We start from the raw sequence: 14,249 nt of genomic DNA, 5'->3' as shown, positions 1-14,249 counted from the left end.
TTAGTCTCTTCAAACTATGCAGAATTGCACTTTCATTTCACACGAGCAATAAATGCATTTAAAAATTAAAAAAAAAGATCTAAGTAGAACAAAAGAACAATTGGCTAACTTACATAAAAGTCTGCTAGCTAAAATGCTATGAAATGCTAACTTTTTTTTTTTTTTTTACAAAGCTCTTAACAGATCGTTCAAACAGAATATTCCCGTTTAAAAAAAACTGCTAAATATACTGTTAAACTAAATAAATGCATAAACATATTAGCTCAAACAAAAACATACCTTATGTTGGTCTTAACAGGGAGCAACTGGATTCAACCATGTTAGACGAGTTATGGCCTATTCATTGTTGCCACTGGAGGGCAGTTTATCCACCCAAATCAAGAAAAACAAACCATTACAACGTCAGTCTAATTAAACAAATCCTCGAAGCAGTAAAATTTGATCCGAAGCTTTTTTTTTTTTCCCCCTAATCGATTTATATAATCTATTAATCGTTGCCACACTAGCATACATATAAATGCATTATTAGATTAAATACAACTCCAGACGGGATTAGTATCTCATCCTTTCATGAAAAAAAAAAAATCTTCAGACACGATTAGCATTTTACATGTTTATTCATTTAATTCCTTGCTACAATATTTTACAAATGCTTAAGTAGAGCACAACCAAAGGCAAGTTTCATTCAACAGCCTTGACAGTTAAGACCAATATGATAATATATATTTGAAATTATTGTGCCATGTATGAAAACATTCACAACCAGTGTCCCCTTATGGAACTGAACTGACAAAGGCAAAACGCAATGTTTTAAATGCTTGCAGGCTTTTTAAGACATGCAGCTTACAAGATGGTAGAAGAGGAAGAGTGGCACGCATTGGATCAGGATCCATAGTAGCAATAAACTCCTGCCTAATAAGCCACATCAAAATTTACTGCACAGCCTATATGGATGGTGGACATCCAGGAAGATTTTGAACTCCCATCTGCACAGATACTCAAGCTAAAACTTGAAGCAATCACTGTACAGCATTGTATTATTAAAATGGGAATTTACAGAACAAAGACAAACAAGAGTACCTAGACAATTTACATACATTTTACGTCAAGTTCGAATTTGGACAAATCGAACCAAAACATTTTTTCTGAAAGCAAATGATTTAATTTATTGCATGTTTTAGAGTCGACATCCCACAGGAATTTCAATAGAAACGGGTCCCTGCATCCCCTTTTTCCACAGCAAATCCTCATAAGTATCATTCAAATGTTGACACCTACAAACTTATACTTGTCAACTTATGCAAAAAAGCAATTTATCGAGGCACATTTGTCTAGAAAATCTCACGAAGTGGACTCATTCCAGAACATTCTTTAGAGTTGTAGCAATCTTTGAATTTAGCCAGAATGTCTGTTTTGAACCAAAGTGGTCAATTTCCTGTTAGAGCGCTACAGATTGAATTTTAAGGTTTTGTATTCAGGACTCTCAAGTACATAAATTTACACTTTAATGCTAGACTGTACCAAAAATGCTCAATTTTCAGGCATGTTAAGAACCTTAAAAAGACAATATATATGTTGAAAAAAGAATAAATTCATTCAGAGTTAGCAAGTTGCCGAGTAATGTCATCCCCCAAAATTGGACAAATCATAATTTTTTGACATAATTAAGACAAGATAAATACAGCAACACAGAAAAACAAAGCAAAAGAATACCTTTGGGGGAAAAAAAAATTATTAATATGAATAAGTTTCCTTCTGTGCATGATTTTAAGTTACAATTGTGACATATAAAAGAATATTTACATCCAAGTAAATGAATTTTTCTACCATTCATTGCAATGCACTGACAAACGTACCATCCATTCCCAATAAGTCAATTAGCCTGAATTTTGTTTTTTGATGCCCTATCAGGCACTTTGCAGCATGTCTTTGGCACTCAGAACACTTTCAGAGGGGAAAAAGCCCTTAAGAGCACTGCAGGCTAAAAAGAGAGTCGACAGAAATATGACAGCTCGCTAATAAACACCACAACCTTGTGCGACGCTTCCCAATAATAAATAAACCCACAGTGAATGTGTTAACAGCGCATGATAGACAGAGTTATTAAAAAATAAAAATAAAACAATATCGGCCTGTCAGGGTGGACGCTGGAGTGCAAAAATGACGCGTAGTAAAACATTCGTTTGACAAAATGGCTGCAAATAAAATGAATGTCGGAAACAGCGGCATTCGATCGGAATCGATGTGTGTTAAGGCATACAAGCCATTTTGGACGGATCCGATCCAGACACAACCATAATGCGTGTGGTCCTTCACTTCCCTTTTGCCGGTTGCCGTGACTTCTTGTTGATTTTTCAACATCCATCAGTGTTCCTTTTGCTCCAAACCGGTACCTGCTCCCTCCATTTCCGGGTCTGGGTCGCCATAAAAGGCAGCGGTCGCCAACTTCCATCTGTCGTGACTCCCTTGTTCTTTCACTGCATGCTTCCGGAGGGCAGAACTCGTACCCGGTGTCGCTTGATGGCATCTTCAAGAAACACTGCCACCTTCTCAATGTCCTCCTTAGACACAAAATCGTACATTTGAACCATTTTTGTAAAGCAGTTGGAACATTTGAAGATAGCCATCGTATTTTTCAGACTGATTTTTTTCCCTTTCTTTGAGCTCTGTGGTTTTAAAAACAAAGCAGCTTATTTATGTATTTTTCGACCTAACTAGCATCAGGCTAGCATGGCTAAGTTTCCATTTTTAGCGAGTTTGAAGTTTGCTAGCTTATTTTTCAAACGATAACTCTCTATTTTCTCCCTTACATCTTTGAACTCTGCGGGTTTAACAACAAAACAGGTTATTTACAGTCATGTGAAAAAATTAGGACACCCCACTAAATATTCAGTTCTTCATTAAGAAATATTCACATATCAATGCCTGATCTTGTTTTACTCATTAAACCAAATATATCAACAAAAATGCATATTCTAACTGAGGAAAACATTAGGACACCCTACCACCTAATAAATAGTGTTTCGACCTTCGGTTGAAATAACTTCAGTGAGACGCTTTTCGTACCCATCTACCAGTCTTTGACATCGCTCTGAAGAAAGTTTGCCCCACTCGTCAACGCAGAATACTTTCAACAGTAACTGAGTGGTGAAGTGAGAGAAAATACCATGGTGAGCTGTCTGAGGCCTTCAGAAAGAAGATTGTAGAGGCTAATGAGTCTGTAAGGGATTTCAAAAGATCTCAAAAGAAAATAAAAACAGCCATTCCACTGTCCGGAAAATAGTCTACAAGTGGAGGACATTCAAAACAACTGCCAACATGCCCAGGCCAAGTTCACCCTGAGAGCAGACCACAAGATGGTAAAAGACATCTCCAAAAACCCTCAAATGTCATCACGGGATCTACAGCAGGCTCTTGCTACTGTTGATGTGAAAGTACATGCCTCTACAATCAGAAAGAGACTCCACAAGTTTAACCTTCATGGGAGGTGTGCAAGGAGGAAACCTGTGCTCTCCAAGAAGAACATGAAGGCCAGACTGAAGTTTGCCAGAGTGAATGTAAACAAAGACCAGGACTTCTAGAATAATGCTCTTTGGTCAGATGAATCTAAAATAGAATTATTTGGACACCAGAACAGAGGACATGTTTGGCGTAAACCCAATACAGCATTCCAGGAAAAGAAACCTCATACCAACAGTGAAGCATGGAGGTGGAAGTGTGTCATGGTTTGGGGATGCTTTGCTGCAGCAGGGCCTGGCCAGCTCACCGTCATAGAATCCACCATGAATTCTATCGTGTATCAGAGGGTGCTTGAGGAACATGTGAGATCATCTGTAAAAAAATTAAAGCTGAAGCGAAACTGGACCCAGCAAGATGACAATGACCCAAAACATACCAGTAAATCCACCAAGGACTGTCTGAAAAGGAAATAAGTCCTGGAATGTCAGAGTCAAAGCCCAGATCAATCTCATTGAGATGCTGTGGGGTGACTTGAAACGGGCTGTACATGCAAGAAACCCCTCAAACATCTCACAGCTGAAAGTATTCTGCGTTGAGTAGGGCAAACTTTCTTCAGACCGATGTCAAAGACTGGTAGATGACTACAAAAAGCGTCTCACTGAAATTATTTCAGCCAAAGGCGGTAACACTAGCTATTAGGTGGTAAGGTGTCCTAACGTTTTCCTCAGTTAGAAGATGCATTTTTGTTGATATATTTGATTTAATGAGTAAAACAATGTTATTTTTTGTTGTTTACCTGCAATTATATCATTTTCTTTCCCAGAGATAAAGAAAAACAAGATCAGACATTGATATGTGAACATTTCTTGATAAAGAACTGAATATTTAATGGAGTGTCCTATTTTTTTTTTACATGACTGTATATATTTTTCAAGCTAGCGGGCATCACGGTGATGTTTCGACTTTGAGTGTGAATGTAGTAGTGTATGCGAGTAGCACATTGTCAAACGCACCTTTAGCAATAGCATTGCTGACGTTACATTTGTGAGGAGAGTTATTTGCAGGTATATGCCAAGTTTTTGTTAAGATAAGACCCTTGGTGCCACGACAAAAGAACAATTTAAGGCTAACCATAAGTGATTAGACATATTTTGGATGAATACATATTCACACTTTGCTAAATCTCTGCTGTCAGTTGCTAGCGCAAGCTTCGTCGAGCTACATCAAACGCTCTTTTACAGACGAATAGACTCTGTCCAATGCTTGGTGGCACTACACAAGACCAATTGAACGCTAACAATGGCTGGAAACAAAGATTTAAAAAAATACGGCCAACCACAGTTTGCTAAGATGAGGCTGTTTGCTAGAGCTGACACACAGCTAGCTGTTGTCATCACGTACTCAAGGGATTTTGTCGCTGATGGAAGGCTCTGAATTCAAGAAGGTAGTTAAATTTGATGACTGAGTGACTCTGACAGGTTTTCTCATCATTAGTACTGAAAAGTTGACAACTAAAGAACTAGGTTCAGGTGAAACTGAACACCGCAATTTGCCAGAATATTTTTTTTTACTGTACCTCATTAATGAAGGCGTAGTGAACAAGTTCGCCGGCAAGGTCTTTGGACGTATCGGCTGAAAGGTGCATATGATTGTATTAGAACACAGTGAGGGAACGTCGCCAATGAGAACGCAGTAAACCTACTTGGAAGGATGTCGCAGCTAAGTTGCCGGTGGAGTTTGTCATCCATTTTGAGAAATAACGACAGCTGAGGTGGAGATAAGAGAGTTCAGCTTAAGAAAATCAATACAAATACAATAGATGTACGTAACATTGGGCCCGATAAAAGAGCCTGTACCTGATGTACTATGACTCACATGAGTTTTGGTCCCTTCCTCATTGGACTCCAAGCTGCAGTGCATTTGAATGACCTATCAAGCACACATAACGGACATGTATTAAAAAATACACTATGATTTTGAAGCCATACCCTTGCTAATAAGTGAAATGCTAACTTTTCTGCTCTCAGTCTCCTGTGGTTCCGGCGTAGGCGTTTTGACCGTCTCCACTTGCTCCTGAGACAAGGAAAGTGCTCGAGGGACGGGATGCGGCCGGGTCGAGGCGAAGTTCATCAAGGGGTAAATCCCATTTCTGAAAGGTGCGTGGATGACGAACTTAGCATCTCTGCTAATCAAGCTAGCTGCGATAACTACTGTACAGCTGCCAAAATGAACAGACTTATTGACAGCTAATCGATAAATAAATTATTTTAATATGGTAGTCGATTCATAGTTACGAAACATCGTTGATCTGAAACTTGTTCGAATCCTTTTTAAAAGAGTTGTCCGATAATATCGGCCGCTGGATAATATCGATCGATAAAAGCCTTTTGAAATAATAGAGGATAATATCGGTATTAGTTTTGCACGGTGGGTTATAAATTAATGTACAAGACTGCAGCCTTTGTGCATGGGCTGGTCATAGCTTAGCACAGCAGCTATGCTTAGAGTGGCCCCTAGATGTCTCTAAAATAAGATGCTTGGTATTTGTTAACGGAGGGAAAGACCCTAAACAGTCATGGTGCACAAATAAACAATAAATGAAAAGTAATTGATTATTCGAGCATCACATACAACTACTGCTTCACCAGAAAGAAATAGTCACCAACAAAAGTAATAGAACCAATAATCATAATTAAAAATCCTCATAAAGCCAAACAAAATGTATCTAGGAAATTGTCATTGCATTGGCATGTATTCGTAATGCTTTGGTCGTCCCCTAGTGGCTCTTTGGTTTATTTATGGACATTTTGGCCCATTTCAAGTTTTAAAAAATTTTTTTTATTGATACAAGATATTGTTTTAGCACTTTCTCTTTAACTTCAGTTGAAGTTGTTCTCTTATTTTTTCCAGAATATTATTTGGAAAACTTTGAAGTTGTTACATTTATCATTATTAAAGCATCACGTAATAACACGTTAAGTGCACGACCGCATATATCGGTATCGGATTTTTGGAGTTAGACAATATCGGGATATTGGTTAAAAAGCCATTATCGGGTAACTCCAATTTTTAAACACTTCATTGTGAATAATATTTATTTAAGAGAGTTTTGTACATTTTTCAGTTAAGAAAAATATTCTATTAGCTAAAAAAAACAGTAAAAAAATATACTTAAATATACTTTTTAATTTAATCACACATTATATTACATTTATATTCAGACTTTTTAATTTGGAAAAAAAAATATTGTTTTTAAAAATTTCTAAATGATTTTAAGTGGTTGTTTTTATTATTTAGTATTAGAATACTTTCCTTTAAAAAAGGACCAGTAAATATTTTCGAATAAGAAATTAATTTTTTAAACAATTACTATCTTATTTTTAATTAATTAAAAAAACAGTGACATAACTTTCATAGTTAAACTTTTTTACCCAAGTTTTATTTTCCAATGCACATTTACAGCTAAAATCTAAAGGCGAGGCTAATATAACAGCAAATACATGTGATTTATACATGAGCAGATTTGTCGATTTATTGCAAAAATAATCTGTAATTAATCGACTATCAAAATGATTGTTTATGGCAACCCTTGCGCTAACAGCCTTCCACTTACTTGACGTCCTCCAGGAACTTGTCCAGCTCCAAAGGGGACACATGGGAGTACCTGAAAATCCATAATGTGCTATTTTAATAAATTGCTAAAATACCAGGACGCTTAACTCACGCATTCGAATTAATATTATACATATATATACTGTGTATATATATAGATACATATAAAAAAAATTTTTTATTACTTTAGTTGAACTCCCAGCCTATCTTCATGCTTAATCTCTGCCATGATGGCATTGGGGTCATAGGACTTGGTCCTCTCTTCTACGCAGTTCTCAGGAAGCAAGTCTAAAAAAATTCCAAATTCTTTCTATTAGAGCAGTTCCAAGGAGACCCGCTGTTTGGTTTTGGTGTCAGAGACTCACACTGGTTGTTAATGAGGCAGTGGGCAGCTAGCAGTTTGAGGGAGTGAACCTCAAACAGGACGCGGTGGAAGAGAAGGTCGTGAGCAGTCGGACGGAGTTTGGCGTCAGGGCGCAAACACGACTGCGTGAACTCCTAGCAGAAGAATTGTATTATTGTAATAATGTATTTCTATGAAAACCAAGGAGATAATTGTAAACAGCTCATACTCTCATGAGAGGGTCTTCGAGCGATTGCCCTGCATTGACGATGGCCTCCTTGGAAACAGCGGCGTCACCGTTAGCTTGGATCTCCAACACTGCCATCTATGGGTGATGTTTTCTAGTCAACTTGCGTTCACGGCACGCAATTTAGCGGTTTCTTACCTCCAGAGCGCAGATGCCAAAGGAGAAAATGTCAATGGCGTAGTCATCTTCGCCGGCTGGGAAGAAAAGAAGGAGTGGAGGGTGTGGGTGTACGGGAAATGCGGAGGAAACGATTATATAGTTAATGTTTAACCTTTCCTTTAAAACATACCAAGACCTTGCAATTCAAATTAAAAACGCCAGAAATTAAATAGTGCTCTGTTATTTAACAAATAAACAATAATGTAACTAATCTACATTAAATAACCTAGCATGACCTGAGAGTAAATTGTCTTGTTGTATTGTAAACCAAGTATTATGTAATAAAGTACTATTTAATTTTTGTATGTCTGATAATTTACCTTATTTTCCCCACTGAATTCTAATCAATATTATAGCCAACATATTTTTATTTTAATATGATCTGTATCTTCTTTTCAACTAAATTATTTAATGTATATACAGCAATAGATTTACGTATAGACCCTTATGTAATTCGTGGATGCTTAATTGATATTTGACAAACATTTTTCTTAATGTTTTTATCGTGATTTATATTTATAATAAATACAAAAATATTTAATTTCATTATGTTGAACATTTTTCTTAAAAATATATCTTTACTCACTAAATATTATATTTTTATATTTACAGAGATGTTAAAATTCAGGGTTACCGCTAAATGTTTTAGCCTGGTGGGCCGCCATGCTTTCTGAGGTAAACCCTGAATACAAGACATATAGTATTTTTTTAAATATGTTTGTAAATAATATTTTCATTTTTTAAATACATTCATTGAACACTTTACTCTCAATTTATGTGCATACGTGTATGTTTAACTCAGTGTCTGCAATTGACAACAATAGACGTCCAGTTCATTTAAACTGTGATTGCTCAGCTTTTACTGCCTTTGATGGCGTTGGTTGTCCAATCTGTTTTGTCGAAATGGAATGGATTTCTAGCGCTGACGACGGCAGCAAAGGAGTCAAATAATGTAAATATGTGCAAAGCATTTATACCTAATACTTGCATTATTTCAACTTCATGCCGGCGTCTCACCCGCTATTTTGTATCCAGTCATTTTTTTGTTTTTTTGTACACAGTACCTTATTGAACCTCACAGTCTCTTATTTTTTTACTTTATTTTATTAATATGACTGCTCTTCTCTTTGGCGAAATGTGTTATAGATTATAATGGTGCATGCTTTTATCTTGGCACAAGAAGTGTAAAGCAGGTTGTACTTCCGCACGCAACTATGCGGGTATGTACATATGAAAAATAACGTATTTACACACACGAAGAAGAGCGCATGTGCACACATGAGGAAGAGCGCATTTGCTCCCACGAAGAAGTCATGCAGCCGAGTGAGAGAGAGAAAGATTACAGCTTAGCTCGCTGTTTAGCTAAGACTTTGCTCCACCGTCTTGGCGAGGAAAGTACAATGACGTATAAAACATGTTTTTGGACAGTTATTTTGAGATTTTGGGGGTATTTTGGGGTCCTGAAACGGTTACTTCAGATTTACGAGGAAATTCGGGTTACATCGCCAACGTAGGAACAGTACTCGCTTGTAACCTGGGGACCACCGCTACATTCACTTGATACGGTACATTCACTTCATGTGTCATGTATATTATCCTTGCTACATGCTAAAGCTAGACTGCAACAGTCCTGTTCAGCTAAATAATAACCTTCCAACTTATAGTGCCAAAACTAGCCTACAGCATGCAACTTACTTCCATATTCTGGCGCAAAAAAATGAAGGTTCCGCTGCTCGTCACGATGTTGCCTCCCTTTGCCATGGACGTTAGCATCCGGGAATACTGTGAAACAAAGATCAACAGAGTAGTATCCAATAGGAGTGTAACAATCTATCGAAAAGGAGATATAGAGTGGTATGAAAAAGTATCTGAACCTTTTGGAATTTCTCACATTTCTGCATAGAATCACCATCAAATGTGATCTGATCTTTGTCAAAATCACACAGATGAAAAAACAGTGGTTGCTTTAACTAAAACCACCCAACCATTTATAGTTTTTAAAAAAAAATCTTTTCATGATAATAGTAAGCAAACAATGACAGAAGGGGGAAAAATAAATAAGTGAACCAACACATTTAATATTTTGTGGCCCCACCTTTGGCAGAAATAACTTCAACCATACACTTCATGTAGCTGCAGATCAGTCTGGCACATTGAACAGGACTAATTTTAGCCCATTCTTTTCTACAAAACTTCTATAGTTCAGTCATATTCAAGACTTGGCCACTCCAGAACGTGTATTTTGTTCTTCCAACACCTTTCTGAAGTCGATTGACTTCTGGGTTTTGGATCATTATCTTGTTGCAGCATCCATCCTCTTTTTAGCTTCAACTGTCTGACAGACGGCCTCAGGCTTTCCTGCAAAACATCCTGATAAACTTTTGAAGTCATTCCTCCATTAACGATTTTAAGTTGTCCAGGCCCTGATGAAGCAAAACATCCCCCAAATCATGATGCTCCCTCCACCGTGCTTCAAGGAGGGGATGAGGTGTTGATGTTAGTGTGCCGTTCCATTTTTCCTTCACACGTGACGTTGTGTGTTACTCCCAAACAATTCAACTTTGGTTTCATCAGTCCACAAAATATTTTGCCAAAACTTCTGTGGAGTGTCCAAGTGCCTTTTTGCAAACATTAAACAAGCAATAATGTTTTCTTTAGACAGCAGTGGCTTCCTCGGTGGAGTCCTCCCATGAACAGCATTCTTGGCCATTGTTTTAAATAAAGTTGAGATATTGGACTGTGCCAGTTATTTCTGTAAGTTTTTAGCAGACACGCTAGGGTTCTTTTTTACCTTTGAGTATTCTGCGCTGAACTCTTAGCGTCATCTTTGGTGGACGGCCACTCCTTGGGAAAGAAACAATAATACCAAACTCTCTCCATTTCTAGACAACTTCTTGGACTGTCGATTGATGAACATCCAGACTTTTAGAGATGGTTTTGTATCCTTTCCCAGCTTTATATAAATCAGCAATCCTTGATCGCAGGTGTTCAGACAGCTCATTTGACCAAGCCATGATGCACATCAGACAATGCTTCTCATCAAGACAATTCTTACCAGGTGTGTGTTTTATAGTGGGCAGGGCAGCAATAAACCACTCATCAGTGATTGGGCACACACCTGACAAATTGTTTGGTAAAAATTGGTTTCAAATACTCTCTAAGTCTCCTTAAGCAGAGGGTTCACTTGCTCATTTTTCCCCCTTCTGTCATTGTTTGCATGTTATTCTCATTAAAATGTGAAAACTTATAAATGTTTGGGGTGTTTTAGTTAAAGCAGACATGTTTTTTCATCTGTGTGATTTTGACAGAGATCAGATCACATTTGATGGTGATTTTATGCAGAAATGTGAGAAATTCCAAAAGGTTCAGAAAAACATACCACTGTATCGCGATGAGTTGTAGCCCAAAAGGTTATCGATACGCTCCCACCAAGAATCGATATGTCGTTTTAAAAACGTCCCACTGACGGCCATAGACGTTCAATCCGTTTGAAGTGGGAGGGATGGCAGCGAATGAATAATGTTCATTCGCTGCCACCCTCCCAGTTCAAATGGATTGGGCGTCTACTAGTCATAAACTCAATCCAATTCCTAAACCAAAAACATAGCCATTTTCTTACCGTTAACAAAAAGTCGATGCCACACTGCGGAGAGAAGACCACAAAACAGCATAAATTATCTTCCTGCAGTGGCACGGAAAGCCCTGCAGGGATCAGACCTGAGCCGATCTTAATGAGTCCGTTGTGCTGGATGAAGATGGTGTCGCATGTCAGATTGCCGTGGATGATTGGTGGATCGCACGAGTGCAGATAACTGCAGGGGATGGAAAATAAGAGTGGCATACATAAATAAAAGAAGCCCTACCAAAACAATGAAGAAATGTAATCATCCCGTACCTGAGGGCGGAGAGGATCTGCGTGCACCATCTTTTCCAGGCCTGAAATATACAAAACAAAAATATGAATGACATTATTCAGCTGATTTTCTAGATAAAATTTTGACCAACCTTGACATTCATGGTCTTGTGGTTCTTCTTGGTTTTCTTCAAAAACTGCTTGAGGCTGCCCGACGACATGTACTCGGTGATGAAGATGACCTAAAAACAGTCGGACGTACGTGAAGCACATGCATGAATACAGTATTGATAAAAGAATGGAAAAAGTACAAACATACCCGAGCTTGGCTTTCCTTCATATCCAGCCAATATTTATGGAACTTGACAATGTTTGGGTGCTCCACCTGCATTAGGTTCTCAAACATTTCTTTGATTTTCTCCTGTAAACAATATGTGTTGTCTCTTGTAATACATTCCAAAACATAAGTGCAAAAAAGTACAGTTAAAAGTGTAGTTGTGCTACCTTATAAAATGGTGGATTAACAATTTTGTCACAAGTAATAGAGGTCTTAAAGTGAGATATTTAGCACGGATAAGAAAATACGGTAACACCTTATTTGACACCGGCGTCATAAGACATAATTTCATAATTATGACCATAAGCGGATTTTAAGGGGGGGCCAGGGCCAGGCCCCCCTGGTGGCCAGAAAGTGTCCTTCCATGTAATTGACTTTCCTATAAGTTGTAAAGCAATAAAACTGCAAAAAAATGAATGAAATGAACAAAAAAAAATCATTTTTATAACATTTTAAAATTTTTATTCGATTATTATTTTTATTTGTTAATTACAGCTTAAAAATTAATCAATCGTAATTAATCGCAATTCAAACCATCTATAAAATATGCCATATTTTTCCGTAAATTATTGTTGGAATGGAAAGATAAGACACAAGATGGATATATACATTCAACTTACGGTACATAAGTACTGTACTTGTTTATTATAACAATAAATCAACAAGATGGCATTAACATTATTAACATTCTGTTAAAGCGATCCATGGATAGAAAGACTTGTAGTTCTTAAAAGATAAATGTTAGTACAAGTTATATAAATTTTATATTAAAACCCCTCCTAATGTTTTCGTTTTAATAAAATTGGTAAAAGTTTCAATCGAAAAATAAACTAGTAGCCTGCCATTATTGATGTCCATGATTACACAATGCTCATGGGTGCTGAAGCCCATAAAATCAGTCGCACCTAAGCGCCAGCAGAGGGCAACAAAACTCCAAAAAACACAAGTAACAAGTGGGCATTGCACTGTGCTGTCATTTTAATCTGTTTGAGCGGGACATGTGTGTTAACTGCGTCACATATTTTAACGTGATTAATTTTAAAAATTAATTACCACCCGTTAATGCAATAATTTTGACAGCCCTAATTTTTATATATTTTCATAATGGGTTAAAATTATTTTTCGAACAGATCATGTGACGAGCAACTTAGACGGCCATTTGCTTTGCATATAATTTTCAACAACAATAAAATGGGGGGCGGGGGGGGATTTTATTTTTCAAATGATTTTTTTCTTTGATTGAATTTTTTTTTTTTTTTTGATTGAAGCAACTTTTAGGGGGGATTGAATGATTTAGACACAAATGCCCTACCCATAATATGGCCCAAACACAAAAAGGATTGCTTCAATTAAAGAAAACTTTTCCAATGAAAAAGTAACTGTTCAAATGCAAATTTTTCAATTTTCGCAAATTTTCGCATTCAAAAACTTTTTCCATGATTGAAATTTTTCTTTTTTTTTGATTGAAGTGATTTTTCTTTTTGAAAATATATTTTTTGGTTGAATAATAAAGACAAAAATGTCCTAGCCAAAATGTGGCCCAAACACAAATCAACATTACTTCAATCAAAAAAGTTGCTTCAATCAAAAAATCACTCAAAGAAAATAGCTTTCACATGCAATTTTTGCATTCAAACACAAGCGACTTTTTTTTGGGTTGAAAATGTATATTTTGATTGATGCAATTTTTAAAATTTTTTTTTTATTGAAGCAACTTTTTTTGATTGAATAATAAAGACACAGATCTACCTCCATATGGCTCCGCCCAGGGGATACATTTTTGACTAGGGTAACTACATTGGCATGACACCGGCGGGCGTACCATATCCAATGGATGAAAAGTATTGCCAAAGCAGCCTGATTTAGAATTCCCCTCAAAAATTGTGGGAAACAGAAAACGCTCATTGTCAGCTTATTATTATAAATATTCTTGTAAGTTAATTTTATTGCTGACACTGCGTTTCGGGGTCATCAACATGTTGTGCCCCCCCGTCCCAAAAGTCAAACTCCGCCTATGATTATGACGTGACGTTGTCATGCGCATTAATAAATCCTTATGACAAATGTCATGAGGTGTCATCCAGCAAATTTCGTCACTAACTTATTTTACGTCCAGTCCGTATCTTTTACAGCTATTAAACAGCGACATAATTTTCCAAATGAACCGTTTTGGTTTTGCATATTCGGTTCGGTTCACTTGTGCACCGTTTTGGTTTTTTGTTTTATGGATTTTTTTTTT

General features: G+C 37.0%; 1 protein-coding gene across 1 annotated transcript in view; it reads right to left on the bottom strand.

Annotated features, from left to right (window-relative positions):
- Window positions 1–592: 592 nt before the first annotated feature.
- Window positions 593–14,249, bottom strand: part of nrbp2b (nuclear receptor binding protein 2b) — a 48,258-nt gene continuing 34,601 nt past the window's right edge. The window contains exons 3-18 of the mRNA XM_057824346.1: window positions 11,993–12,094; window positions 11,826–11,915; window positions 11,716–11,756; window positions 11,538–11,632; window positions 11,440–11,463; window positions 9,516–9,602; window positions 7,800–7,855; window positions 7,644–7,739; window positions 7,437–7,569; window positions 7,257–7,359; window positions 7,073–7,123; window positions 5,473–5,608; window positions 5,335–5,388; window positions 5,162–5,225; window positions 5,036–5,091; window positions 593–2,561 (exon numbers count right to left, since the gene is read on the bottom strand). Of these exons, the coding sequence (XP_057680329.1) occupies window positions 2,475–2,561; window positions 5,036–5,091; window positions 5,162–5,225; window positions 5,335–5,388; window positions 5,473–5,608; window positions 7,073–7,123; window positions 7,257–7,359; window positions 7,437–7,569; window positions 7,644–7,739; window positions 7,800–7,855; window positions 9,516–9,602; window positions 11,440–11,463; window positions 11,538–11,632; window positions 11,716–11,756; window positions 11,826–11,915; window positions 11,993–12,094 (1,275 nt within the window). The 3' untranslated portion in view covers window positions 593–2,474. The remainder of the gene's footprint in view (window positions 2,562–5,035; window positions 5,092–5,161; window positions 5,226–5,334; window positions 5,389–5,472; window positions 5,609–7,072; window positions 7,124–7,256; window positions 7,360–7,436; window positions 7,570–7,643; window positions 7,740–7,799; window positions 7,856–9,515; window positions 9,603–11,439; window positions 11,464–11,537; window positions 11,633–11,715; window positions 11,757–11,825; window positions 11,916–11,992; window positions 12,095–14,249) is intronic.

This window comes from Corythoichthys intestinalis, chromosome 20, assembly GCF_030265065.1.
Source record: "Corythoichthys intestinalis isolate RoL2023-P3 chromosome 20, ASM3026506v1, whole genome shotgun sequence".
NCBI classification, from domain to species: domain Eukaryota; kingdom Metazoa; phylum Chordata; class Actinopteri; order Syngnathiformes; family Syngnathidae; genus Corythoichthys; species Corythoichthys intestinalis.
The sequence above is the reverse complement of the archived record's forward strand: the minus strand, read 5'-3'. Positions and strand labels throughout refer to the sequence as shown.